At 49.8% G+C, this 25066-nt stretch overlaps 3 protein-coding genes across 4 annotated transcripts; all 3 read left to right on the top strand.

The window, feature by feature from the left end:
• The first annotated feature begins 35 nt into the window (after positions 1–35).
• On the top strand, positions 36–6831 carry cnn1b (calponin 1, basic, smooth muscle, b). Its single transcript, XM_029158748.3, has 7 exons — positions 36–2462; positions 4004–4125; positions 4203–4269; positions 4411–4548; positions 5506–5622; positions 5696–5842; positions 5919–6831. The coding sequence occupies exons 1-7, from the start codon at positions 2403–2405 to the stop codon at positions 6162–6164; spliced, it is 897 nt and encodes a 298-aa protein (XP_029014581.1). The 5' UTR covers positions 36–2402; the 3' UTR covers positions 6165–6831.
• Positions 6832–16277: 9446 nt separating this feature from the next.
• Positions 16278–18165, top strand: tmem205 (transmembrane protein 205). Of its 2 annotated transcripts, none has more exons than XM_029158801.3 (4): positions 16278–16403; positions 17161–17277; positions 17411–17574; positions 17651–18165. In XM_029158801.3, the coding sequence occupies exons 2-4, from the start codon at positions 17181–17183 to the stop codon at positions 17951–17953; spliced, it is 564 nt and encodes a 187-aa protein (XP_029014634.1). In that variant the 5' UTR covers positions 16278–16403; positions 17161–17180; the 3' UTR covers positions 17954–18165. The 2 variants fall into 2 exon arrangements, with proteins under 2 accessions (XP_029014634.1, XP_040927787.1); XM_041071853.2 differs by lacking the exon at positions 16278–16403 and adding an exon at positions 16841–16979.
• Positions 18166–18555: 390 nt separating this feature from the next.
• rab3db (RAB3D, member RAS oncogene family, b) lies at positions 18556–23160 on the top strand. The gene is made up of 5 exons (XM_029158791.3): positions 18556–19253; positions 20455–20691; positions 21515–21633; positions 21707–21831; positions 22036–23160. The coding sequence occupies exons 2-5, from the start codon at positions 20455–20457 to the stop codon at positions 22221–22223; spliced, it is 669 nt and encodes a 222-aa protein (XP_029014624.1). The 5' UTR covers positions 18556–19253; the 3' UTR covers positions 22224–23160.
• The last annotated feature ends 1906 nt before the right edge of the window (positions 23161–25066 follow it).

Here is a 25066-nt window from a genome sequence, read left to right as displayed (position 1 = left end):
CCAAACCCTGTGCTCTGCCAGGCAGTAAACAAGCTCGTCAGCGCTTCACCCGCTGCTGGCGAGATTCCACTGAGGAGGAGATGAAAGGCTGGAGACTGAGCCACAGTCAGTGGGATCGAAAGCACCTCCTCTGTGTGCAGTGACTGGACCGGGGGCTCGGCCAGACGGGCCTGAGCAGCTTTACCAAACATGGTCACGTAACGGAGCCTGAAGGTTCCTGCGGCTGCCACAGCCAGCGCTCCAGCTGAGGACCTCACCTGTGTCGTAGCATCAGCTTAAGTGGGTTTCTAGCGAATCATCCAGACTGGCCCAGTTTTACAGGCAGCAGCTTGTAACTGCTGTTAACAGATGGAACCGACCTGTCGCCGCCGCCTCAGCAGCGAAAGTGTGAATCGGGCCGATGGCTAATCCCTCTGGACGTGCTCCATTGGACCCTGGACTGATCCTGGCCTCCCTGTTCAGGCAGACTGGTGCCAGGTCCCAGCTTTTATTGTGACACTCTCACTTCCTGCTTCACTCCACCCTCTGACCACCCCTGGACTCCAGAGAGCGCTGGTGAGACTCTGCATCCTCCACCTGCTGCTGCTGGAACTCAGTTTGTCTTTGACTACATGGTGTTAGTTGATTCAATAGGAAGCTACTGAAAACCGTTCTGGATTAGTGTGAGCTCACTGAGATGGGAGCAGGTACATTCAGTCTGTCAGATGATACTTGTATGAAGCGTGTCATCTTGTGCAGGTCACCTCTACCTCACTGTCCAACGGGCCGTAGGAAGGAAGCAGAGGCTCCTCCTGATGAAGCAGCTCGTCCTCGGGGTGAGACGAGTTCCGTTTGTATTTTCAGCCTCTTACACAACACACTACTGCAGCGGCTCTGTGGGCTCAGGCCCGACCCGACTCCCATCATGCCCAAATAAAGTGTCCACATTCCAACTGTGCTGCTGCTTCTTCTTGTCCGTGCGACGTGTTTATAAAACTGTGTGTTTCTGTCCTGGTTCAGACTTATGTCATGTTAGTAGAACGTGAAGCAGGTTTTCTTTGTTAGACTGCAGCGTTTTTAACTCGTCTCCTACAGCTGGTCACTTGGTACCGAGGTCATTGATGAGTCCACATTGGATTCTGCTGACTGATTGTGGTTCTTGATACAGAAGCATCAGTTTGATGTTGGAGCTTTCCAAATCTGACTCTAAGCAGCCTTTGGTTCACATTCATACAAACACGCTCAGTAAGCTGCCACATGTTGCAGTGCATTCTGGGTCTTGGATCTTGTTGGTTGCTCTGCTCAGCTGTGTATGAACCTTTGTATTGTTGCAGACTAACGATGGCTGTCCGCTAGTCTTTGTGTGTCTCCATGACAACAGCCTCTAATCCTGCACTATTCTGTCTTTAATCCATTCCACCTCCATCCTCCTGCTCGCTCTGGTGAAGCTCAGCTATGAAGTTTTAGCAGCAGAACAATGCTGGTGGTGCTCGGCCGCCCCGTGATGATGATGCTGGATGTTGGGCCTGATCACTTTGTTCATACTAGATTATAAGAGGAAAGCGTCTCAATGCAAGAAAATATTTGTTTGGACATGATAAAACTTTGCTTCCATGAGATAAACATGGGTATTGGACAATAAGTTGTTTGTGAAATATAATGTGTCCACAACAGACAGAAACGCCGAGATTAATGTGTCCTTCCTCAAACATGGTTTGTGAGATAGTAAAAAAAAAATCATTTGGTTCGTTCGAGTCATCTGGAGGCAAATCCTCTGGCTCGGAGCCTGTGATGATGTCCAGGGACCCCCCTCCATCGGCTGCATTCCTTTCCTTGTCATCTGCAGCCGAGGAGACGGAGTAAAACGGGAGCTGACATCAGTCCTCACAGCTGCATGGAGGCCGCTCCAAAACAAAGCTCCAGCAAAGAACGGTGCAAACCGGGCTTCAACACGGACTCTACAGGGTCCGTCTGCTGGTTCGAGCCCTCACACAGCTTCCACTTGAGGTTGTACTCTAACAGCTGATTATAACTCTCTGACTCAGTCTCTTCGATTGTTGGTGTCTTGTGGTTGTAATATTATTTTCTGAACAGCTCTTATAGTAACTTTACTCCAATAAGGTATCAAAGAACTTCCTGTGAAAACGCTCCCGGTGGAAAAAGTGACACTCGCTGCGTCTAATAGCTGAGCGATGACATCACTCGTCGGTCGAAGAGCTCCCCTCCGATTGGCCGGGTGCCTCGGCCAATCAGCGCGCAGGCGCGTGGGACGCGTTTAAAGCAGATTGAGAAGGTACCGGTTCGTCCAGACGCCTGAGCCGCAGGTCCCGACGCGACGCCAAGCAAAGCAAAAGCAGCTCTCGCGGATTGGTTCCGGACTCCTGCCTCGCTGCCCGCACACAGAACCGCGACCCGCTGTCAGGATGTCGACACATTTCAAGAGTGGACCCGCCTTCGGTCTCTCCGCCGAGGTCAAGAGTAAGGTAAGTCCTCCAGGAAGGGTTCGGAGGCAGTTTAGTAGCAACCGGTTCGGGGTGATGGAGGTTTCCTATAATGTGAGCACTGGGCGCACTGGAGTCCTTATATGGACAAAGTTCTGGTGTGAGCTGCTTGTTGGTTGGGAATGAGCTGTGCTGGCTCTGCTGGTTCTGGACTGATGGTAGAAGCCCAGACCCACTAGTTAGTGAATAATGTGACTGGGTCAGAGGTGCTGGTACTCTGTACGTATGCTCAGACATATGAAGTAAAAATCTGCAGTAGAAATATTTACATATTAAGTCCGAAGCACCACGTCCGAGTTCTGAAGCTTCCGGGAAGTGTTGCTGAGCTGAGACATCATCATCATCATCATCATCATCATCATCATCGTCGCCGTGGTCATTATCGCCTCTCTGACTAAAGCTTCGAAATCCTGTTCTTACTGATTTAACTCACTCTGCAGCCCTGAGCTGCTGGTACCGATGTTGACGGGTCATCCAGGGTCATTCCAGGACCCTCAGCCGCCTTTTAAGGAGCCACCAGCAAAGACACTATAGAGTTTACACAGACAGACCTGTGAACGCCACACAAGGAGATTTAATGTCCAGATGTGACATTCTCGGGTCGGGGACCAACACTTTGCTGCAAATGAACTGTCAGTTATTAGGAACGTCAGGCTGCAAGTCGGGTCGAGCCGGGTTCCGACTGTGTGGAGCTACGCCCTATTTGGTATGGTACCACCGGGAGTTTGGCTGGGTCATTCACGTAAATACTTTTTAAAAAAAATTTTAAGTACACCTCATGAAGTCGGGTCAGGAACCGGGCCGTCTCTAAGCAGCAAAGCACATATTTACTGGATCACCTGCTTAAAGAACTTGAGTGGTTCTCTTCAGCAGGTTCACTTTGCTTCAGGTTCAGAAACAAAAGAACCTGCAGCCCGACACCAGAGAAGACACTTCCCTTCTGGGTTGGCCTCATGCAAATGTCCTGGGTCAGCGGTTCCGTGTGGGTCCAGCGTTGCTGATGGTCTGTGTGCTTTTTGTGTTGAGTAGAAACTGAACAGACTGAACTCTGGTCAGCGGTGCCGTCTGACCCACGGGACTCGCACACTCTCTTTTTGAACTGGGCTCCAGTGTGTTCAGGAACCACACGTGGATTCTGTGGGCCGGGCCGGACTTCATCAGTTACTCTGTAAAAGGGCAGCAGGGAGAAGTCTGAGCGCAGCCAATGGGAGGGGGAGGAAAGCCGTTTCTCCCAAGTTTGGTGTGATGGACTGGAAGCCTCGAGACGCGTGTTTGTGTTGGCGGCCGAGCTCAGACTGGGAAGACTTATCTGCAGAACCTTCAGGAAAAGCGGGAGGGGCCCAGCTCGGACCTCACGCCAGAATTCCGAGTATTAGGACCACGTGTGCGCCAAGATGGAAACGCGTCCGACAGCTGCAGTTAGTTTGCGTCCAGGTTCTTCATAAACACAAGTACAGAAATGGGTCAGAGCCATTTACTTCCTGGTGGTGCCACATATTGTGACCTCTGACCTCTGCTGGCAGCTGGCAGGGAAGTACGACCCCCAGAAGGAGGAGGAGCTGCGGCTGTGGATCCAGGACGTGACCGGCAAGCGGCTCGGGGAGAACTTCATGGAGAGCCTGAAGGACGGAGCCGTGCTTTGCGAGTGAGTGGTTCTGTTCCTGGTTCTGCCTGTTGAAGGTGACAGGAAGTGTCCTGACGTGTGCGTCCAATTCCTTCTAGACTCATTAACGTTCTCCAGCCTGGTTCTGTGAGGAAGATCAACCACTCCAGCCAGAACTGGCACCAGGTAAGACGTTGGTTTGTTACTTACTGTCAGAACCATCAGCAGAATGTTCCAAATGTGGCCTCACAATTTTCTGACCCCTTATTATCCGATTCTCAGAACACATAAATCACTTTATTTGTGATAAACCTCCTTTTTTTTCAGCTAGAAAACATCGGGAACTTTGTCCGTGCGATAACAGACTACGGCCTGAAGCCACACGACATCTTTGAGGCCAACGACCTGTTTGAGAACGTCAACCACACGCAGGTCCAGTGTTCTCTCATCGCTCTGGCCGGAATGGTGAGAACACACACACACACACACACACACACACACACACACACACACACACACACACACACACACACACACACACACATACACAGAGACAGACACACACACACACACAAACACACAGACACACACACACACACACACAACCACACACATACATACACAGAGACAGACACACACACACACACACACACGCTGCTACATACAGGCATGAGCTACACACACACACACACACACACACACACACAGAGACAGACACACACACACACACACAGACACACACACACACACTGCTACATACAGGCATGAGCTACACACACACACACACGCTGCTACATGCAGGCATGAGCTACACACACAGACACACACACATACACAGAGACAGACACACACGCTGCTACATACAGGCATGAGCTACACACACACACACACACACACACACACATGCTGCTACATACAAGCATGAGCTACACACACACACAAACACAGACACACACATACACAGAGACAGACACACACACACACACATGCTGCTACATACAAGCATGAGCTACACACACACACAAACACAGACACACACATACACAGAGACAGACACACACACACACACACATGCTGCTACATACAAGCATGAGCTACACACACACACAAACACAGACACACACATACACAGAGACAGACACACACACACACACACACATGCTGCTACATACAAGCATGAGCTACACACACACACACACACACACACACTCACACACGCTGCTACATACAGGCATGAGCTACACACACACACACACACACACACACACACACACACACACACACACACAGATGCTACTATAATAAACACCAGACACCTGTCCTGTTGTTTCCTCCTCCTTTCTCCCTTTTCATTCCTAAAACCTCATTGTTGGTGCTTAGATTACTGATTATCCACTTCCACAACTTTCTTTTCTGTCTCAGGCCAAATCCAAAGGTTTTCACTCCAAGTATGATTTAGGGGTGAAGTACGCTGAGAAGCAGCAGCGCCGCTTTGCTCCAGAGAAGCTGAGGGAAGGACGCAACATCATCGGGCTGCAGGTCAGAGCGGCGGCGCTGAGCGGGAGTCTGGGATGTGTGGTCAGTGAGTGCTCAGCCTGATTCTGTGCCCTAGATGGGAACCAACAAGCTGGCCAGCCAGAAGGGAATGACTTCCTACGGCACGCGGCGCCATCTGTACGACGCCAAGATGGGCATGGACGCCCCCCTGGACCAGTCCACCATCAGCCTGCAGATGGGAACCAACAAAGGCGCCAGTCAGGTGAGGAGAGCGCGCGGCTCCCGTTTGCGCTCCCAGCGCTCGCTTCTGGGTTCTGACCGTGTTGTTGTGGGCTCAGGCTGGAATGACGGCTCCGGGGACGAGGAGGCACATCTTCGACAAGAAGCTGGAGCTGGAGAACTGTGACAGCACCACCATCTCCCTGCAGATGGGCACGAACAAGGTGGCGTCGCAGCAGGGCATGACCACGTACGGGCTGCCGCGCCAGGTCTACGACACCAAGTACTGCGCCAACCCGGCCGAGGCCTCCTACAACAACGGCAGCGAGCTGGACTTCGACGGCTACAACCAGTTCTCTGACTAGAGGCGTCCCGGCAGCCGCCCCCTCCGTCCCCCGCTTCCACTCCAGAAAACCCAGCACCTTTGTCCCCGACGGCCGTCGGACACGGACCCACGTCGCGCCGTCTTCGTCTAAACACTCTCCAGCAGTAACAGAACAAGTGTTTACACTGAGCTTACGCCACGAGAAGAAGAGACTAACTTCTGCATCTGGTGAATTTTATTTCTGCCAAAAATACCCAGACGCTCCGAAGGTCCGATTTTAATGTTTGCTATTTATAGAAGTTTGATTTTCTGCTCTCAGCCCTCACTGAACAGAAACCACTGACAGTCTTGGTGCTATATTGAACTTTGTCGCAGTCTGCCCCGAGTCCGGGTTCGGCTCCGGCCCCGGGTCCTGAAGCAGCTTTGAGTGGCTGTTTCAGGGTCGTTACCACGTGCAGCACCAATCGTTGCTTTTATAAAGTACGGTGATTTCTTTCTGCGCTGCTGCGTCTCCGTGACCTCTGCTTCCTGCTTCACCGTGTGCAGTAACTGCGGTGACACATGACTCGGTACATTTACTCAGACTCTGTACTTCACTACTGATGCCAGGTCGTGCTACAATGTACACAGTCATAGAACTTCACGTCTGCAGCTTTTACTATGTATTATTACTGTTGATGCCAAATACACAAATTCAGAGATTCTTATTTGTTTGTCTTGTTTTATTTGATGTTTTGAGTTAAGGAGCAGATGAGACATTTGTTCACTTTACACATTAAACTATTAAGAGAAGGCTGAAAACACCTCATCATCATCATTCATCAACATGTGCTGAAGGGTCCATGCGCCATCTAGAGGACAACCCTGTTTTCTGCCGTTACTAACGTCACACTGAGTAAATGTACAGCAGCATTTCACCCTGACGCTTTCCTACCTCTTGACTTTTTTCTATGCGCGTTTCACCAAACATGACTTTTGTGCAATAAAAACACTTGAAAAATGTGTTTTTGCTTTAGTTTGTCTTCATCAGTAGCTCAAAATACACACTCGGTGTGAAATAGCAACTACATGATTTGTAATTTAAATCCAAAGCCAATAAAAAACACCATCTGAAAAGTTAAATTCAGTCAGCTCAGTTTTACTGCAAAAAAGAGAAAACAAAATCATTAATTTTGATCATCTGCAACTAATCTGACATACTGTACCCTCGTGAAAACAAACGCCGTGCTTTGCTGGATCACAACCATTGTCATCTGTCCTCAGAAATTGGACGCGGATGCTGGTGTAACTAACTCAATTGAACTTTGCGTCCAACCGGTTAGTTTAGCAACCCTCCTTTAGTGACTCTGCGTTGTGTTTTATATATTAAATGACGGTCGGGAGGACGTCGTCTGTTCACGTTGTAACGTTTATTTATGAAACTAGCACAAGGTACTCATCTCCATGCAGTTAGCATCCTTGAAGCCAAAACCTTTCCCAAAAAGAGAGAACAATACGCATGTGCAAAACACTCAAACAAACTTCCTGGACTGAACAACAGTCTGGCCGTTCACGCTGCCATCGCTACTTTTTCAGTGGGGTCATCAGGCGTCGTTCTTGACTTCTTCCCCGCCACAACTCTTCAGTCCTCTTCTTCTCCCTTGTCTTCTTGGTGACACCCCACCCCGGAGGGGGGAAGACAGCGCCCTCAGCTGACCACAAGTGGAATTAATATTAACTCCGTTACATTCCCCCCGCTGAATTCCACTTGTATTACAAGCAATAGAGAAAAAAATGACGAGAAGAAAATTGAATGACCAAGATGACATACCAGGCAGAGAACAACACAACTATGCACAAGGCAGACAAGGACAACAATAAACGAAAATAATAAAAAAAACAATCGCATTAATGAGGTTACATATACCAAATTACAGTTATAAGTGCAATCACAATCAAAAGACCATCCATCAAGGAATCAGTATGAGACAAGGTTGGCCAGACCCCATCACCACACACAGTGAAAAACATGCCCGTTACACATTTCACACAAATCACAACTGTAAAATACCTCATTCCCAAGGGGAGAGAAAGAAAATGACATCAGAGATTCAATAAACCCATCTCCTGAAAGATCCGGACCAAACCAAAAACAACCACATCTTAAAATCATGCAGCGTGAGATGTAAAAAGGAAAATAAATACATGAATAGAATTTGCCCCACTGCTCATACAGTATTACACTGCAATACCTGTCTTCTGTTGCATTATCTCAATGAGTCTAGAAACAGGTTTCAAAAATCTACCTGCTCTGGTCGTAACTCGGTCTCTTCCTGTCACAACAGCCCTCTCTAGAACACCATCGATTACTACACCATGACTGTCGGCGCAAGTGCTTGGAACAGGTGAAACATCAGCAACAACTAACCTGTCTGCACCATTAGAACATCCCTCACTTGTCATCACGATCATGTCACCAGTAGGGTCAGTCTGCATAGTGTTCCGGAGTGATCGCTCACTGACAATAGAAGCCTGCCCACGATCATCCTGTTCGCTAGGTGAAGAGCCGGTGGCAGCCTCTGTGTTACAGCTTTGATCAACTATGCTAGAGGCCTCAGATAGTATGGTAGACACCCATTCTCTAGTGCGATAGGCTACTGAGTCGGCAGACACTTCAGCAACTGTCTCCTCCTCAGTATCAAGTTCTCCAGAACCTGATAAAGAGAAAGTGTCCACCTCTTCTTCAGAGTCAGGATCCTGGAGAGGAAGGAAGTTCACTGGCATTATTAGGTTACGATGCACAACCTTTTCCCGATCCGTGGTAGCATCCTGAATCCTGAAAGTATGGCTCTCTTCATTTTTGTCCATCACAATATAGACAGTCTTTGACCACCGGTCAGCAAGCTTCCTCTTTCCACGCTCCCCTTTATTGGCCAACAACACACGATCTCCCACTTCCACTGGGGCTCCACGCACCTTCTTGTTATAGAGATCTGTGTGCCGCTTTAACTGCTTAGACGCCGTGGCTTGCGCTATGTCCATAGCCTCCTTCAACTCTTTTCTCAATGACTGGACATATCTGTCATAGTCTGTGACCTCAGGGTTGTCAATGACAGAGCCAAAGAGTACATCAACTGGGAGTCTTGGGACTCTGCCAAACATGAGCAAAAACGGTGCATAACCTGTCGTTTCATGGGCAGTACAGTTGTATGCAAATGTCAGAGATTTCAGAGTTTCTGGCCACCTACGCTTCACTCTAGGGGGCAGAGCACGAATCATATTTCCCAGTGTCCTGTTCATTCTTTCACATGATCCGTTACCCATTGGGTGATAAGGTGTAGTGTGAGACTTTTGGACACCAGCCACACTCAACAGTTCAGCTATTAGAGCACTCTCAAAATTGGCTCCCTGGTCAGAATGCAGTCGCTGGGGAAAACCATAGATGCAGAAATAGTTGTGCCACAACTGATGCGCCACTGCTTTTGCAGATTGGTTAGGGCATAAGAAGGCGTGTGCCATCTTTGTGAAGTGGTCAGTGACGACAAGCACATCCAGTGACCTATTAGAAGCATCTTCAGCTGTCCAGAAGTCGATGCATACTAGCTCAAGAGGCTCTGATGTTCTGATGTTCTCCAGGGGTGCCCTGGCTTCAGGTTCTGGTGACTTACTCACTACACACCTCCTGCAACGCCTGACATACTCTGCTACATCTTTGCTCAAACCCTGCCAATAAAACCTCTGTCTTGCTAGGTACAGTGTCCGTTGCTGCCCCTGGTGGCCGGCTTCATCATGAACACCCTTCAGCACTGTGATACGCAGTGACAGTGGGACAACATATGAATACAGCTTCCTCTTTGAAACAGTGTTCTGTGTCACACGATACAACACTCCATTCCTAAGTGTCAGTTTCTCCCAACCTTTCAGCAGCTTGATGACTTCAGCTGTTTCTTTGTCACGCTCTCTCCTTGATGGTCTCCGTCCTCTTTCTACAAAGGAGATCACTCTGCTCAGAACAGTGTCACACCTCTGCTTCTCCAAGAGCACATCATGTGATAGCACTTTCGCTTGAGCACACTCCGATGTCTTAACAGTCTGTGGGAACTGTGGCAGTAAAAGTGCATATTGACACACGTCGGGATCCTGCTGATCATGGACTTGGAGAACCGCTGCCACCTCTTGTGATGACACGGTTCCCGGTCGAGCCACAGCTGCATACTGATTGGAGATAAGCTGGCTGTCCTCAAGGGGCATATCAGGTGGATTAGCTGACCAGCGGAACGCTTCCTGTACACCTTGATCGCACACTGCGGCAGCTTCGGCCAGTAGTTTTGCATAGGGCACCCTTGTTAGCCGATGAGATGTACTTGGCTGCACAAAGGGTTCCCTGCTCAGAGCATCCGCAACCACATTTTTAGGACCAGGTATGTATTTGATGTCAAACTGGAATGGAGCTAATTTAGCGATCCATCTCTGCTCACAGGCATCTATCCTTGCTTTGGACAGTATGTACGTCAGAGGGTTGTTATCAGTCCATACGGTGAACGTGTGTCCCCTCAGCCAGTGGTGGAATTTGTCACACACCGCCCACTTCAAAGCGAAAAACTCTAACCTATGAGCAGGATACCTAGACTGTGCATAGCTGAGTGACTTACTTGCAAAAGCAATGGGCCTGGCTGTTGACTCGCCAGTTGGGACTTGTGACAGTACAGCTCCAAGGCCATTACAAGATGCATCCACTGAGAGCAAAAATGGTTCACTGAAGTTCGGGTGGGCTAAAAGAACATGGTCTAACAGGGCCTTTTTCAGCTGGTGAAATGCCTCCCTACACTCCTCTGTCCAATCAGCAGCAGTGAGTTTCCTGTGAACCTGCTGGCGCTTTCTTCCCTTTCCACGAGGGCTTTTGGTCCCAGTTGTGAGGCTGAACAGTGGTCTGGCTATTGATGAACAGGCTTCAATGAACTGCTGGTAGAATACCACCATTCCAAGGAAGGATCTGACCTTCCTTGGTGAAGGGATGTTAGTTCCCGGCTCCATGAGATCTGCCTCAGTCAGTGAGGTGATGGCTGCTACCTTTTCTGGGTCAGTGGCTATGCCATCAGCACTCACAATGTGTCCCAGAAACCTCACTGACCTCCTCAGAAAATGGCATTTCTTAGGTGCGAGCTTGAGATTGTGAATCTTGAGCCGTTGAAATACCATCTCCAGACGCTTCAGTGCCAGGTCTTCCGTGGGAGCAACACCAAGACATCATCCAGGTAACACAGCAGGCTAAGGAAGTTTTGATCCCCAAAGATAGTAACATCATCCTCATGAATGTTGCAGGACTATTACACAGCCCTGTGCATGCGGTTATATTCATATAACCCAAATGGTGATGTGAAAGCTGTGTATTTTCTGTCTTCCTCGTGGACCTCCACATTATAGTATCCCGAGGTAAGGTCCATGGTGGAGAAAAAGGCATTACCACCCAAGGCAGCAAGAGCATCGGCTGGATGAGGAAGTGGGTGCGCATCTTTGATGGTTCGAGCATTGAGCCAACGGAAATCATTGCAGATCCTAACATCACCTGACTTCTTCCAAACTAACACCAAGGGTGAAGCAAAGTCACTGCTTGATTTTCTTATGATTTCTTTCTCTTCCATCTCATTCAATGCTAGCCTTAGTTTCTCATACTGAGTGGGAGGTACACGTCTGCATGGCAACCGAAATGGCTTCTCATCAACAACACGGATTCTGTGGAGATGGCCTGTGGCTTTCCCACAATCCAGCCTGTCTCTGGAGAAGATGGATTCAAACTCTGTTACGAGTCTTACTAGTTCTCTTTGCCCTCACACGACACCTCACAGGAGTCAACATCTATGTCGGACAAACCTATGTTGTGCAATCCTGGATGGGGTGAGTCAGCATGGCTACTGTGTTCCTCCAGCGGAGGATGATCAGGTAAGCTGGACGCCTCTGTAGCTAAGCTTTGCACATCGTAGCACTCCATAGGCCTGGTGGATGACCATTGTGCATTTTGCTGCAAGTTACTTTGCTGCTGAGCGGCCATTCTGGGACTGTTAAATGTTTCCACTGCTGCACAAGGATACACATCAGCCAATTTAGCATTTCGCTTCAGGGTAACGGCTTTGTCAAAGGGGTTTATCACTTTCAGGGGCAGCCACGCATCGCTTCTCATCACTGCCACGGTTCTTCCTACTATAACTGACCTTGGTCTTGTCCTAGCACCAGTGGGCTCCATCACAACTGTGCAGCCAGGTGACACATCACCTGTATGCTCAAGTTTACCCCATACTAAGTGCTCAGTCATAGGCTCCAGAGTGACAGCTCTCTTTAACTTAACTGTCCCAACTTTGCCAGGGAGGCCATCCAGAGACCTATCTACTTCGGCCATTAAACTTATCAACTTTGTCTGGCTGTCGCTACCACGACGTGACACTCTTGGGGTGCAGTCCACTGAACCTCTCTCCTGTTTTAGCCATTGAACCAAATATCTCAGGAGGTTACTGCCAATAATCAGGTCTTCACTCTGTCCATCAACCACTAACATTGGCACAAGCGCTCTGCAACCACAGACCTCAACTTCCAAGTCAAATGTTCCTGACGGTATCGTCTTTGATCCACCACAACCAATCAACACAACATCAGTGGGTTCCAGAGTGGGGGTCTTTATAACAGCCTGTTGTAACAGCCTTTGGATTACATTAGAACTCAATGTGCAAGCCATAGACCCACTGTCAAGCATAGCCTTGACTGACACTTTACCACCCAAAGTTACGTTCTCATAAAACAAATTGTCATGGGGTTTCAGTCTTTGTATGTTTTGAAGAATGGGACATCGCCCGAGTTCTCTCTCCTCGCACAAGCTCTGATGGACAGACTCAGAGTCTTCACTACCAATCACCAGGGGATCCTCGTCAGGCCTAGCACTTCCCCCCACCCCATGCAGGCCAACTAGTTTTCCTCCTGCTGAAGTGTGGGATTAGAAGCCCTGGTCTTTGAGGTCATAGCGTTGGGACAGCTACTGCGTGTGTGATCAGGTGCATAGCAGATGAAACACAGGTGGTTAGCTCGGCAGTGCTGGTGAGTGGTGTGTTCAACATCCCCACAGACGTTACAAGACACTGTATGTCTGACCCTGGCTTTATGGCTTGGCTGATTTCTCACATCCTTCCTACTAACTGGTCCAGGCTGAAGTGGCCCGTGTTGTAGCACCCGCTCCAGCATTGTGATTAGGTGGTCAAGGCGGTCAGCTGCTCCATCTCTCCCCTGAGTCGGCGGTGAGGCTAAAACATGTTCAGTGACAGGTTTCACACTGCATGTGTGGGCCTCCGCTTCCTGCTGCTGGGCAGTTATCGCCGTAGCCCCTCTCAGCTGGGACACCTGCCTCCGGTCCCTACTATGCTCAACAAGCTTTTCATGTACATCAGTGACCGTCCATTGCTGTAGTGGCTTGCACTTGAATAAGAGAGATAGTTCAGGGTCGGGGCAATGGCGGATGAACATGGCAGTAAGGTCAAGGCACAGGTTGTCAAATGTCTTATTTTGTCTCTTTAGGCAGTCTTCTGTCACCTCCATAGCTCTATTAAGTCTCAACCAGTAGTCAAAAGGGCGTTCATTTGGGGTCGGCAATGTGGCATAGAAATCTGCTAGAGGCATCCCAGATGAAACTGTGTCACTAAAGTGCTGCTTTAGTATTTCAAAGATGGGACCTGGGCCTGTGGTCAGTGTCAGGCTTGGATTACTCCGTATGCCTACTTTAACCACCTCACGTGCCCTTCCACAGATCTTACTCAACACTTCATCAGCTTGTTCAGCCACGGGAACACCCTTCTTCTTCAAGTAAGCCAACATCACCGCCTCCCACTCTTGAACAGTATGGGTGTCATGGCTGTCCCCTTTAAAACTTACTGGCTCTGTGATGTCTGACCTAACTATTACATTCAGCAGAGATGGATCTATAGAAGCGTTTCTCAAAACCCCAGTTGTCCCACAGCCTAAACGTGACTCAATGCAAGATGCTATGCTTTCTCCTATGGAGAGGCCAATTTGGGATGCTATGCCTGCCAGAAATTCCTCTGTTTTGCCCTCACTGTTTAATCCTTGAGTGGGGGAAAAACTTTGTGGGGTCTCTGTAATGTTTTCATTAGCAGCTAGATCATCGAAAACTGGTTTAGGAGTGGATGAATCAGAAGAAAATAGAAATTTTGCTCTGCCACGGCCAACAGGCGATACTGGGCTGAACGTCACCTGTCCTCTCCCCCTACCATGTGTTCCATTACCCGCCATATTGAGTCTCAGATTAATGTTACTGTGCAATTATCAAAAAAAAGAAACTTAATACTCTACACTGTGACAGTCAATGTGTAGACAATCAGGAAGTAAACAGCAATTGCACCTAAAAGGGAAAAAAAGTTAAACATTCATATCCAACCTTACTGTCCAGACGAAACGGGCAGGATACCGTAGCTAGTGTCTTTTCACAATTCTCTCAAAAGTGGCATAACACCACCCCCTCGTGACCGAAGCCGGTACTGCACCCAAAGTCCGTCGTCGATTCCGTTGCTGCGCGGACACGATGAAAACTCGATATGCGCCGATGAGTTCGGTCGTGTCCCTGTAGATTCAGTACTTGGTGTCACTGATGATAATTTGGAATGCAGAGCTCCTCACCAACAGTACAGTCCCGCTGGAAGGTCCTGTCTCCTCAGTCGCGCCAGAAACCGCCAGATATTAGACGAATCCCTCCGCCGAAAAAAAAATGATCTTGACGTCGGGTCACGGCACCAATGTAACTAACTCAATTGAACTTTGCGTCCAACCGGTTAGTTTAGCAACCCTCCTTTAGTGACTCTGCGTTGTGTTTTATATATTAAATGACGGTCGGGAGGACGTCGTCTGTTCACGTTGTAACGTTTATTTATGAAACTAGCACAAGGTACTCATCTCCATGCAGTTAGCATCCTTGAAGCCAAAACCTTTCCCAAAAAGAGAGAACAATACGCATGTGCAAAACACTCAAACAAACTTCCTGGACTGAACAACAGTCTGGCCGTTCACGCTGCCATCGCTACTTTTTCAGTGGGGTCATCAGGCGTCGTTCTTGACTTCTTCCCCGCCACAACTCTTCAGTCCACTTCTTCTCCCTTGTCTTCTTGGTGACACCCCACCCCGGAGGGGGGAAGACAGCGCCCTCAGCTGACCACAAGTGGAATTAATATTAACTCCGTTACACTGGGTCCCTTTAGGCCTCCTCTGATTGGTCAGGTTAATTCTTGTTCGCTACGTGATTGGCTCAGAAGTAAGATAAGATAAGAAAACCTTTAATAGTCCCGCAGTGTGGAAATTACCTCTCACAACAGCAGTACAGACAAGCGAGAATACAGCTACAGAACAGTTTGTGTTGGCACAGTACAAAGCAGTACAGTACAGTTGGAGTAATATGAGGTCATTGCAGGGTTATTGCACAGTAATGGGTATAAGATTTGTACCGGTAAAAAAATATAAATGATTATTTACGGATTTACAGATTTTGCACAAATATTGTGCAGAGCAGGTGGCTATATAAACCACTGCTGCAGTGGGTGAGTGACTGTGGTGGGACGTGGTCAACAGTTCTGATTGTACAGTCTGACAGCAGCAGGTAGGAAGGATCTACGATATCTCCTCCGTGGATCAGTCTGCTACTGAAGCTGCTCCACAGCAGACAGTGAGTCCTCCAGTGGCTCAGAGACCTGGTCCATGATGGATGTGACCCTTCTCTCACCACCTCCTGCACCGTGTCCAGAGTGCAGCCCAGGACAGAGCTGGACTTGTTGATGACCCTGTCCAGTCTCTTCCTGTCATCACTGTGATGCTGCTGCTCCATCAGACCACACGTACAGGACGGCTGATGCCACCACAGAGTCATAGAAGGTCTTCAGGAGCGGCCCCTCACTCCAAAAGACTCCTCAGCAGGTAGAGTCTGTCTGACCCTTCCTGTACAGTGCAGCGAAGTGGAGATTGAGATTCAGTTACCCAAATTTGGTCAGATTATTGATACCTTTCAATTTGTTTCTGAATTTTACAGAAATGTTAGTTTAAATAATTATTTTTTATTTTATAAACTGTTGTCACCCCTTGCTTCTGTCTTTCAAATAAAACACAATATAAATAAGTGCTTTATCATTGGACCGCGTCAGCAGGGAGGGGCGGTGTTTGTGGACCCCGGAAGTGGCTCTTCTGGACCTTGGATCCTGAGCAACGTTACCTCGGTTTGTTTCGGAACTTCAGGTTTCACGTGAAGCAAACTGATACGGAGGTAAGACGTTCGAAGCCGAACCCGAACTATAGCTCAGCGTCTACAGCTGGAAGTTGTCAAACATAGTTACTCGGTTAACAGAGCTCACGACGCGTGTAAAGAAGATAACACATGACTTTATTGATCCCACAATGGGGGAATTCCTGCGTTTCAACAGCAGTCTAACAGTACAGAAACAGACAGAAGAAGCGAATAAGAGTAATGACTAATAACTGTGCAACATTATTAATAGTGCAGAGAAAAGAAAAAACAATGGCAATTAAAAAGCTCAGCTGTGGACGTCAACTGTAATATTTAGATAGTAATTGTTCAGATAGTTACTGTGAAACCATGATGTGGTTTAATGATCTGGATAATGTCGTATTAAGAAAAATTAACGCTGAACGCGTTTCCAAGGCGCGACAGCGTGTCTGAATGTAAACAAAGATGGCGGCTTCACTCTTTAGAGGCGCGGGTTGTGGAAACGCGTTAAAATCTTCGTAGTCGTGCGGTGGAGGCTGTGAACCCTGGTCCAGAAGGGCGGGGAGCGTGACTGTGTCCTCGGAACCGCAGCTGGACCTTCACGCAGCCGACGTGGTAACAGAAAACACGTGCGCTTAGTTTAGTCCTACTGCGTTCCCTGGGACGTGTCTGTGACGTGTTTGGGCGTGTTCTTATCGCGACCTGCACGTTGGAGCAGCAGCTGCTAATCTGCGCCTACTGACGTTCGGGCCGGTATTAATAGGTCATACATATAATGTTGTGTTGTAAACGTAAGGTGCTGAGCTTCCAGTGATCATGGCCACGGAGGAAGCCCCGGACCTGGTCAAAGTGCTGCACCTGCTGGTGCTCTCCTTCTCCTGGGGCATGCAGGTGTGGGTCTCCTTCATCGCAGGTAGGACGTTAGGGCCTCGCCGCTGGTTTGATTCCCCTCTCTTAGGGTTTATTGTAGGTGTGTTAAAAGGAACAAACCTAACCAAGGTCCAGAACATCCACACCATTAGCGTTGTCGCTGCTGACGTCCTCAGGGTTGGCGCTGGTGTGGCAGGTGAGCCGGCACACCTTTGGTCTGGTGCAGAGTAAACTCTTCCCTGTGTACTTCTACTGCCTGCTGGGCAGTACCTGTGTCAGCCTGGCCGTGTTCGCTGTGTACCACCCCAGGGAGCTGCTGGACTGGCACCAGACTGTGCAGGTGCGACGTCGCCACCTTCTGTGCTTTTCATTTGTAGTTTGTGTCTCAGTAAAAGTGTGTTGTTGTTGTTTGGCAGATGACGCTGTACTTCCTGGCTCTGATTGTGACCGGTCTGAACTCCCAGTGGTTCGGCCCAGCGGTCACCGACACCATGCTCCAGATGAGGGAGGTGGAGAAGGAGCATGGCCTGGGGAACCAGATTGGCCTGGGCAGCCAGAAGGAGGCGTACGCCAAACTCACAGAGCAGGACCCCAAGTACAGAACCTACAGGAGAACGTTCGGCCGCTACCATGGGTTGTCCAGCCTCTGCAACCTGATGGGGATCATCTGCACCTCCGTTAACCTGATCTACACGGCCCTGAAGCTGTCCGCCATCTAGAGAGGGCTCCAGTCAGGACACATAGTGTACACTCAATTGACTTCAGCTCATTCATTTGAGATGATGTCTGAGCTGAGCCTTAGCAGCTGTGTGGACGCTGTATCTCCAGCAGGGGGCAATGTTGAACACATGAACACGTCATCAACACTGTATGTTGTAATGAAAACGTGTGAGCTGTGATTGGGACATTCAACTCTGCTATTTTATTCTCACGTGACTTGACTGTTCTAGACATTGTATCACCACTAATGGAACATAATGGATCCCTGTGATGTGGAAAAAGAAAGTGAAGGTACAGCTTCTGCTGTAGCCTCATCAGCTGTGACCAGGTTTCTATCTTGTGTTTAACAGATAAGGAAAAAATCAGATTAGTCTGGTTATAGAATAAAGTCCTGCATAAGGAAAATTCAGGTTCCAGCTGACTGACAGGTGTAATAAATAAGCAGATTACATTTGTTTGTACATGTATTGTTTACATAACCTTGTGTTCATTCAGGCTGACCTTCACCTTGGCACCTTTCAGGTCCATGTTTATACCTGGGATGCTTAAGTTTAACTTAACAGCTGGAAAGAGCCAGAACATTCACAGCTGACGTTTATCAACTCAAAGTGAACCACCAGGAAGTCTGCCTCGTTCCTGATGGGCACCAGGAAATGACTGCAGGAAGCTCCCAGTGTGAGCGATGGGGTTTGTACCGAGGACCGATATTAAATGAACGACGAGGAGCGGCTGTTTCCCGTTTCAGAACCGACTCCTCCGTCTCTTGGTGGCTGTGTGTAAAAGCTTCATGTGATGTACTGTACGGTACTCTAAGGTCCAGACGCTACTGATTCTGGACCGAGTCAGTCAGAAGTTCTGAGCCGTGACCCATCTAAGCTCATTTTACTTCTCTATCGTGTTTACCTTCTGTCTCAACTTTCACACACTATCACTGGATTTTAGAGCCATTAGTTGAACTCGAACTTTCGTGTTTGGACCGTGTCCCGGCAGCTTGACTCCTCTTTGACTGGATGAATATTCATGTTGCGCCTTTGGGGCGTGTGCGCTGGTGCGGTGCGCGTTCTCGTGCGCAAGCACCAAAGCCAAAGTTGTCTGGGGCCGTGTAGAGACCGAACCTCTTGGATCCGTATTAAGCTCCAGGTCCCGGTCGAGATCCAGCACCGTGCGCACAGATCCCGGATCTGCTGAGGACGGAAACCAGGTCCGCTGCTCGAGCAGGAAGCGAGTTGGAGACGAACTATTCCAGCATCTGCTTCAGAGTCGACGGGACCGACGAGGCGTCAGCTCTTCTGCTGGAAGGTGAGTCCCGACTGTTGCCAGACGAAGTTTTGTCTTGGTTCCAGCTCTTCGTTCCTGCTCGCTGGACCGTAAATACAGGTCTGGTACCGGGTCCTTCAGCACAAACCTGCTACTTCAGTTGACGCAGAAACGACCTGTGAGCGTCGCATCGACTGCGTCTAGGAGTCTTTGAAACGGATTCAAACCGCGTAGTTTTACCTCAGAACTGGATTCCATTCTATTCTAACTATTTCTCGAAGGAAGTCGTTAACGATAAACGGAGTCAGACAGAAGGGTCCATGGTCGTCACCCGAATAACGTTATTAGACCTGAGACAAGCTGCTCTGAATCAGTCTGATCGCAGACTGGACGCCATCACCTCCGCTGGAGCTTCACATTTGGCTCAGTGCGCCTGGTGACGTCACAGCGGGGGTCTGGAGGTTGCCCCAGCAGCTCTGGAGCTCAGTTCATTTAACAGCAGAGCTAACGTGCTGTCATGGCTGCTTGTGACCGAGAGCAGAGGATTTAGCAGCAGCAGCTTCTGGTGATGGAAGATGCTCCACACTATGACAACCTGGTCACTTCAGCTGTGTGTGGTCCACGTTCTGCTGGTTCTGGAGGGTGGAGGCCATAGACCTGTCTCGTCTCCTACACTGGTTTCTCTGATCACTGATGGCTGTTGCCAGCAGCTGAGACCTGGTCTCCATGGTGACAGGAGCTGCAGCTGTTTGTCTTTGCTGCTGCCCTTCCCCCACTCCAGGTTTAACGGCAGGTCGTCACACCTGCCCTCAGGAGAGATTAGGCTGACAGATGGAGAAATGCACCAGCGGTGGCTCACTCATCATCATCATCATCATCATCGTCGTCATGAGCCTTGTCACAGAGCCGGGCGACAGCAGAACCTGTCACTCACTGCTTTGTGGCTAGCGAGCGAACTAAAGAACAGAACATGTTTAAATGAGAAACCTCAGCATCTTATGGAAGTTAGTATTTTCATAAGTTTAGAACCCACAGAAGAAATCCAGTTTGGTTCTGGTGACGTGTTCTTTAGTTTGACACAGAATACGATGCTTTCTGTCACAACGTTACTGAGCTTTGACTGTCTCCAGTGTGACTCCCAGCAGCAGCAGCAGATGGAGGCCTTCCACCACATTTGATACCTGTGCTAAAGTGATCATGACGCTGACTTCCTGTCTGTACCTTTCTCCTCCCTCATGTTCAGATGGCTTCCAGTGACTCACGGATCCAGCAGCAGCCGTCCCAGAAGGATGCCGCCGACCAGAACTTTGACTACATGTTCAAGCTGCTTATCATTGGCAACAGCAGTGTTGGGAAAACCTCCTTCCTGTTCCGCTACGCTGACGATTCCTTCACCTCGGCCTTCGTCAGCACCGTGGGCATCGACTTCAAGGTGAAGACCGTCTTCCGTAACGACCAGAGGATCAAGCTGCAGATCTGGGTGAGTGTCAGCCTGTAATGATGCGTCATCAGGTTAAAACAAACACAGGAAGTGAGCCGGGCATGCAGGAAACCTACTAATGACTGAACCCACTACAGCTGAACAGCACTCTGTCTGTGAGCTTCTTTACATCAGAGAAGTGATGGACAAACGCGACCCAGCTGTAGATTCAAGGCAAAAAGTGAAGCCGCTGTGATCCGGTTCGGAGTGAGGTGAAGTGGTAGTGGTGTGCATCGCGGGTCGGTACCGGTGTCTCACCGATCCCTGAGGGCGTGGGCGCCTGCGTGGCTTCCTGCTGCTTCCTCTGGGCCTATAAATCCTGTTGATCCGATGGTTGAAGCTGTTCAAACAGGTGATTCGTTTGCCCACACAAACCTGACAAAGCAGCAGCGAACACACCAAAGCACACATGTCTGTCAGCTGATCCTGGATCAGTGTGGAGCCAGGAGGCCGTGTTTACAGGGTGACGTCTCGTTAATGATCAGCTCGGCTCTGCAGGACCGTGTTGACATCCCGTCTCCTCCATCACGCGTGTACACGAGGAAGTGTAACCCTGGCAACCGACAAGCAAACACAAGCTGCCCCTCCGGACTGGGCCCGTCTGTTCGGACCACCCTTCAGTCTCCGGTTTCCCTGACAACCCCTCTGCTTGCTGCGAGGGCTGCGAGGGCAGCGAGGACACGTTACCCAGCAACCAGCAGAGACCGGCTCGACCCGTCTGACCCTTAGCCACTGCTCCACAGCTGGGACTGGTTTGGGCGCTGTACCGCCCCCTGGTGGTGACATGTGGGACTGTATGAATGATGCTCGGTTGTGTTTGCAGGACACGGCAGGCCAGGAGCGCTACCGCACCATCACCACCGCCTACTACAGAGGAGCCATGGGCTTCCTGCTCATGTACGACATCTCCAACCAGGACTCCTTCAAGGCGGTGCAGGACTGGTGAGTCGGGCGTCTTCCTCGTCAGTCGGCGAGCAGCTGGAGTCTGCAGTGAACCTGTGCCTTTGTCGTGCAGGGCCACGCAGATCAAGACATACTCGTGGGACAACGCTCAGGTGATCCTGGTCGGCAACAAGTGCGACCTGGAGGACGAGCGGCTGGTGCCCACCGAGGACGGCCAGCGGCTGGCGGACGAGCTAGGTGACAATCATGTAACACGGCTCAGTCACAGGGTCACAGCACACGACTGGACGGTTCTGTAGAAGCTGGCGTTGGTCCAGAGCCTTTTCTTTAGTTTCCACTGAAGGACTTCTTCCTGAATCCTCTTACACTCGGTGCTGTTGGGTCTGAGCAGGGGTTTTACAACGGGTCTTAGTCTCTGTACTAAGCTGAAGCTCTCCGCAGGGTTCCACTTCTTCGAGGCCAGCGCCAAAGACAACATCAATGTGAAGCAGGTGTTCCAGCGACTGGTGGACGTGATCTGTGACAAGATGAACGAAAGCGTGGAGGGAGATGGAGGCTTCACCACCAGCCACAACAGCCTGGGCCTCAAAGACTCTGCTGCAGAGAACCAGGGAGGATGTGGCTGCTGAAGACACACACAGAGACAGAGAGACGCACACGCACACGCACACGCACACACACACACACACACACACACACACACACACACACACACACACACACACAGCTGTGTGCTCCTCTTCCTCTCCTTACTTCAGCTCCACATTTCATGGACACTTGGACCAGATTGTCCCTGTCAGCAGCGTTGGCGCGGCTCAGACCCATCACTGACCTGTGCTCAACAGAACTGGGTCCGTCAGCCTGTTTGCTGTGACTCCACACACAGCTCCTCGCTTCGGCGTCAGTACCAAACCTGCCTGACACCATTGATCCGCTTTCAGCTCAGCTTAGTTTCACTTGCACGTGACCGCCTGCTGCGTAAACACAGATGAACTGAGGAAATCCGATGTTCCCGTTTCCATGGGCGTTTCCGACAGTAGCCTGGCTGCTGGGGCCAGTAAATACTGTTCGTGGACTTGAGCAGACCCGGTTCAGGTTCTGCCGCAGATCTAAAGTGACATGGTTCCACTGAGTTTGGTTGTTGAATATACGCTATGTTAACACTACAGTCACTTTGGATTCAGTGCAGGAATCGTTTCACCTGATTTGACTTTGATGCTGATGGTTCTGTTTGTGGTGGTCCATTGCAAACAGAGCCCTTTGCCTCTTAGTTCTTTCCTAATAGAGTGGCCACTCAGTTACAGTTATGTGTCTGAGCCGTGATCTGGCTTCGTTCCACCAGAAGCTACTGTTCATCGGGCACAGTTGGCCCTAAACACTGAGGTGGACCCAGGACGTCCTGTCTCCAGTCTGTGCATCCACCTGCTGGGATGAAGGCTCCATCCAAGCTCCTCTCACCCTCGTGTTTCTGATATTTATCATGACAGTTGTTTGTGGTGGTTCGATGGAAAAATTGTTCAAAGTTTGTCCTATAAACATGAATAAATGTGAAATCCAGAATGAGAACATGTTCACTCAGAGTCTTTGTGTAGCCCCTGCGGTTTCAGTTTCTTTTAACGCTTATTTGCTTTAGTGAGTTGCAGTTTGTGGTTCCACTGAGTATGAAGTGTGATTTATGAGCTCACAGCTTTTTTCCTCCTTTTATCTGAACAAACCACATTCTGCCACAACAATGCGGATTTCCTCATCTTCAGTGAGGAAGATGCAGCTGCTGGATGTGTTGGACTCTGGACCAGAGGTTCTGTAAACTCTAACATTTTGACTGGGCCTCCACTCCCTCAGTTACGTATCAAGAGTGGAGAAAGAGCTGATAATGACCCTCAAATGAAGAAAACATGCGCGTGCAGAACGCTGATAAGAAACCGTTTAGATCTGTTTCATCAGCTCTGCCAGAACTGCGCGCCTCCAGGACCTAGTTCACAACCTGAAAGGGGGTCAGCTGGTTTCAGCCACCTGCAAAGACTGATGGACACATGTCCTCAGAGGTAGACCAGACGTCCACAAAGAAATGGAGCTAAGGGCAACTAAAACTGAACTGCCTGCCTGCCTGTCTACCTGCACGTCTGCCAGTCTGTTGGCATTTCCGCCTGTCTGTCAGCTTGTCTATCTGCATGTCTATCTGTCCTCCTGCCTTTCTGTCTGCCTGTTTACTCTCGTGTCTGGCTGACTACATGTCTGTCTATCTGTCTGCATGTTTACTTGCATGTCTCTCTGTCTAAATGCCTGTCTGGCTGGCTATCTGTCTACCTGCTTGTCTGTCTGTCTGCCTGTCTGTCTGTCTAGCTGGCTGGCTACCTGTCTACCTGCTTGCCTGTGTACTTGCATGTCTGGCTGGCTGTCTGTCTGACTACCTGTCTCCCTGTCTACCAGACTGACTGTCTGCCTGTCTGTCTATTTGTCTGCATGTCTACTTGCATGTCTGGCTGTCTACCTGCCTGTCTGTCTGACTGTCTAAATGCCTGTCTGTCTGTCTGTCTGTCTGTCTGTCTGTCTGTCTGTCTGTCTGTCTACCTGCCTGTTTTTCTGTCTGTCTGCCTGTCTACCTGCCTGTCTGCCTGCCTGTCTGTCTATCTGTCTGTCTACCTGCCTGCCTGCCTTCCTGTCTGTCTGTCTGCCTGCCTGCCTGCCTGTCTGTCTGTATGTCTGTCTGTCTGCCTGTCTACCTGCCTGTCTGTCTGTGTGTCTGCCTGCCTTTCTACCTGCCTGTCTGCCTGTCTGTCTGTCTGTCTACCTGCCTGTCTGTCTAAATGCCTGCCTGCCTGCTTGCCTGTCTGTCTACCTGCCTGTCTGTCTAAATGCCTGTCTATCTGCCTGCCTGTCTACCTGTCTGTCTACCTGCCTGTCTGTCTAAATGCCTGTCTATCTGCCTGCCTGTCTACCTGCCTGCCTGCCTGCCTGTCTGTCTGTCTGTCTATCTGCCTGCCTGTCTACCTGTCTGCCTGCCTGCCTGTCTGTCTTTCTGTCTGTCTACCTGCCTGTCTGCCTGCCTGCCTGCCTGACTGTCTGTGTGTCTGCCTGCCTTTCTACCTGCCTGCCTGTCTGCCTGCCTGCATGTCTGTCTGTCTACCTGCCTGTTTTTCTGTCTGTCTGCCTGTCTACCTGCCTGTCTGCCTGCCTGTCTGTCTATCTGTCTGTCTACCTGCCTGCCTGCCTTCCTGTCTGTCTGTCTGTCTGTCTGTCTGTCTGCCTGCCTGCCTGCCTGCCTGCCTGCCTGTCTGTCTGTCTGTCTGTCTGTCTGTCTGTCTGTCTGCCTGTCTACCTGCCTGCCTGCCTGTCTGTCTGTGTGTCTGCCTGCCTTTCTACCTGCCTGTCTGCCTGTCTGTCTACCTGCCTGTCTGTCTAAATGCCTGCCTGCCTGCTTGCATATCTGTCTACCTGCCTGTCTGTCTAAATGCCTGTCTATCTGCCTGCC

Source organism: Betta splendens, chromosome 8 (genome assembly GCF_900634795.4).
Source record: "Betta splendens chromosome 8, fBetSpl5.4, whole genome shotgun sequence".
NCBI classification, from domain to species: domain Eukaryota; kingdom Metazoa; phylum Chordata; class Actinopteri; order Anabantiformes; family Osphronemidae; genus Betta; species Betta splendens.
This window is presented reverse-complemented; position numbering and strand designations above follow the sequence as displayed.

Bases quoted from the DNA above. Each gene is read 5' to 3' on its own strand.
- tmem205 (XM_029158801.3), top strand. From the start codon at position 17,181: ATGGCCACGGAGGAAGCCCCGGACCTGGTCAAAGTGCTGCACCTGCTG. The intron at 17,278-17,410 runs GTAGGACGTTAG...TGACGTCCTCAG, and splicing joins GTGGGTCTCCTTCATCGCAG to GGTTGGCGCTGGTGTGGCAG. The intron at 17,575-17,650 runs GTGCGACGTCGC...GTTGTTTGGCAG, and splicing joins ACTGGCACCAGACTGTGCAG to ATGACGCTGTACTTCCTGGC.
- rab3db (XM_029158791.3), top strand. From the start codon at position 20,455: ATGGCTTCCAGTGACTCACGGATCCAGCAGCAGCCGTCCCAGAAGGAT. The intron at 20,692-21,514 runs GTGAGTGTCAGC...TTGTGTTTGCAG, and splicing joins GGATCAAGCTGCAGATCTGG to GACACGGCAGGCCAGGAGCG. The intron at 21,634-21,706 runs GTGAGTCGGGCG...TTTGTCGTGCAG, and splicing joins TTCAAGGCGGTGCAGGACTG to GGCCACGCAGATCAAGACAT.
- cnn1b (XM_029158748.3), top strand. From the start codon at position 2,403: ATGTCGACACATTTCAAGAGTGGACCCGCCTTCGGTCTCTCCGCCGAG. The intron at 4,270-4,410 runs GTAAGACGTTGG...CTTTTTTTTCAG, and splicing joins CCAGCCAGAACTGGCACCAG to CTAGAAAACATCGGGAACTT. The intron at 5,843-5,918 runs GTGAGGAGAGCG...TTGTGGGCTCAG, and splicing joins CCAACAAAGGCGCCAGTCAG to GCTGGAATGACGGCTCCGGG.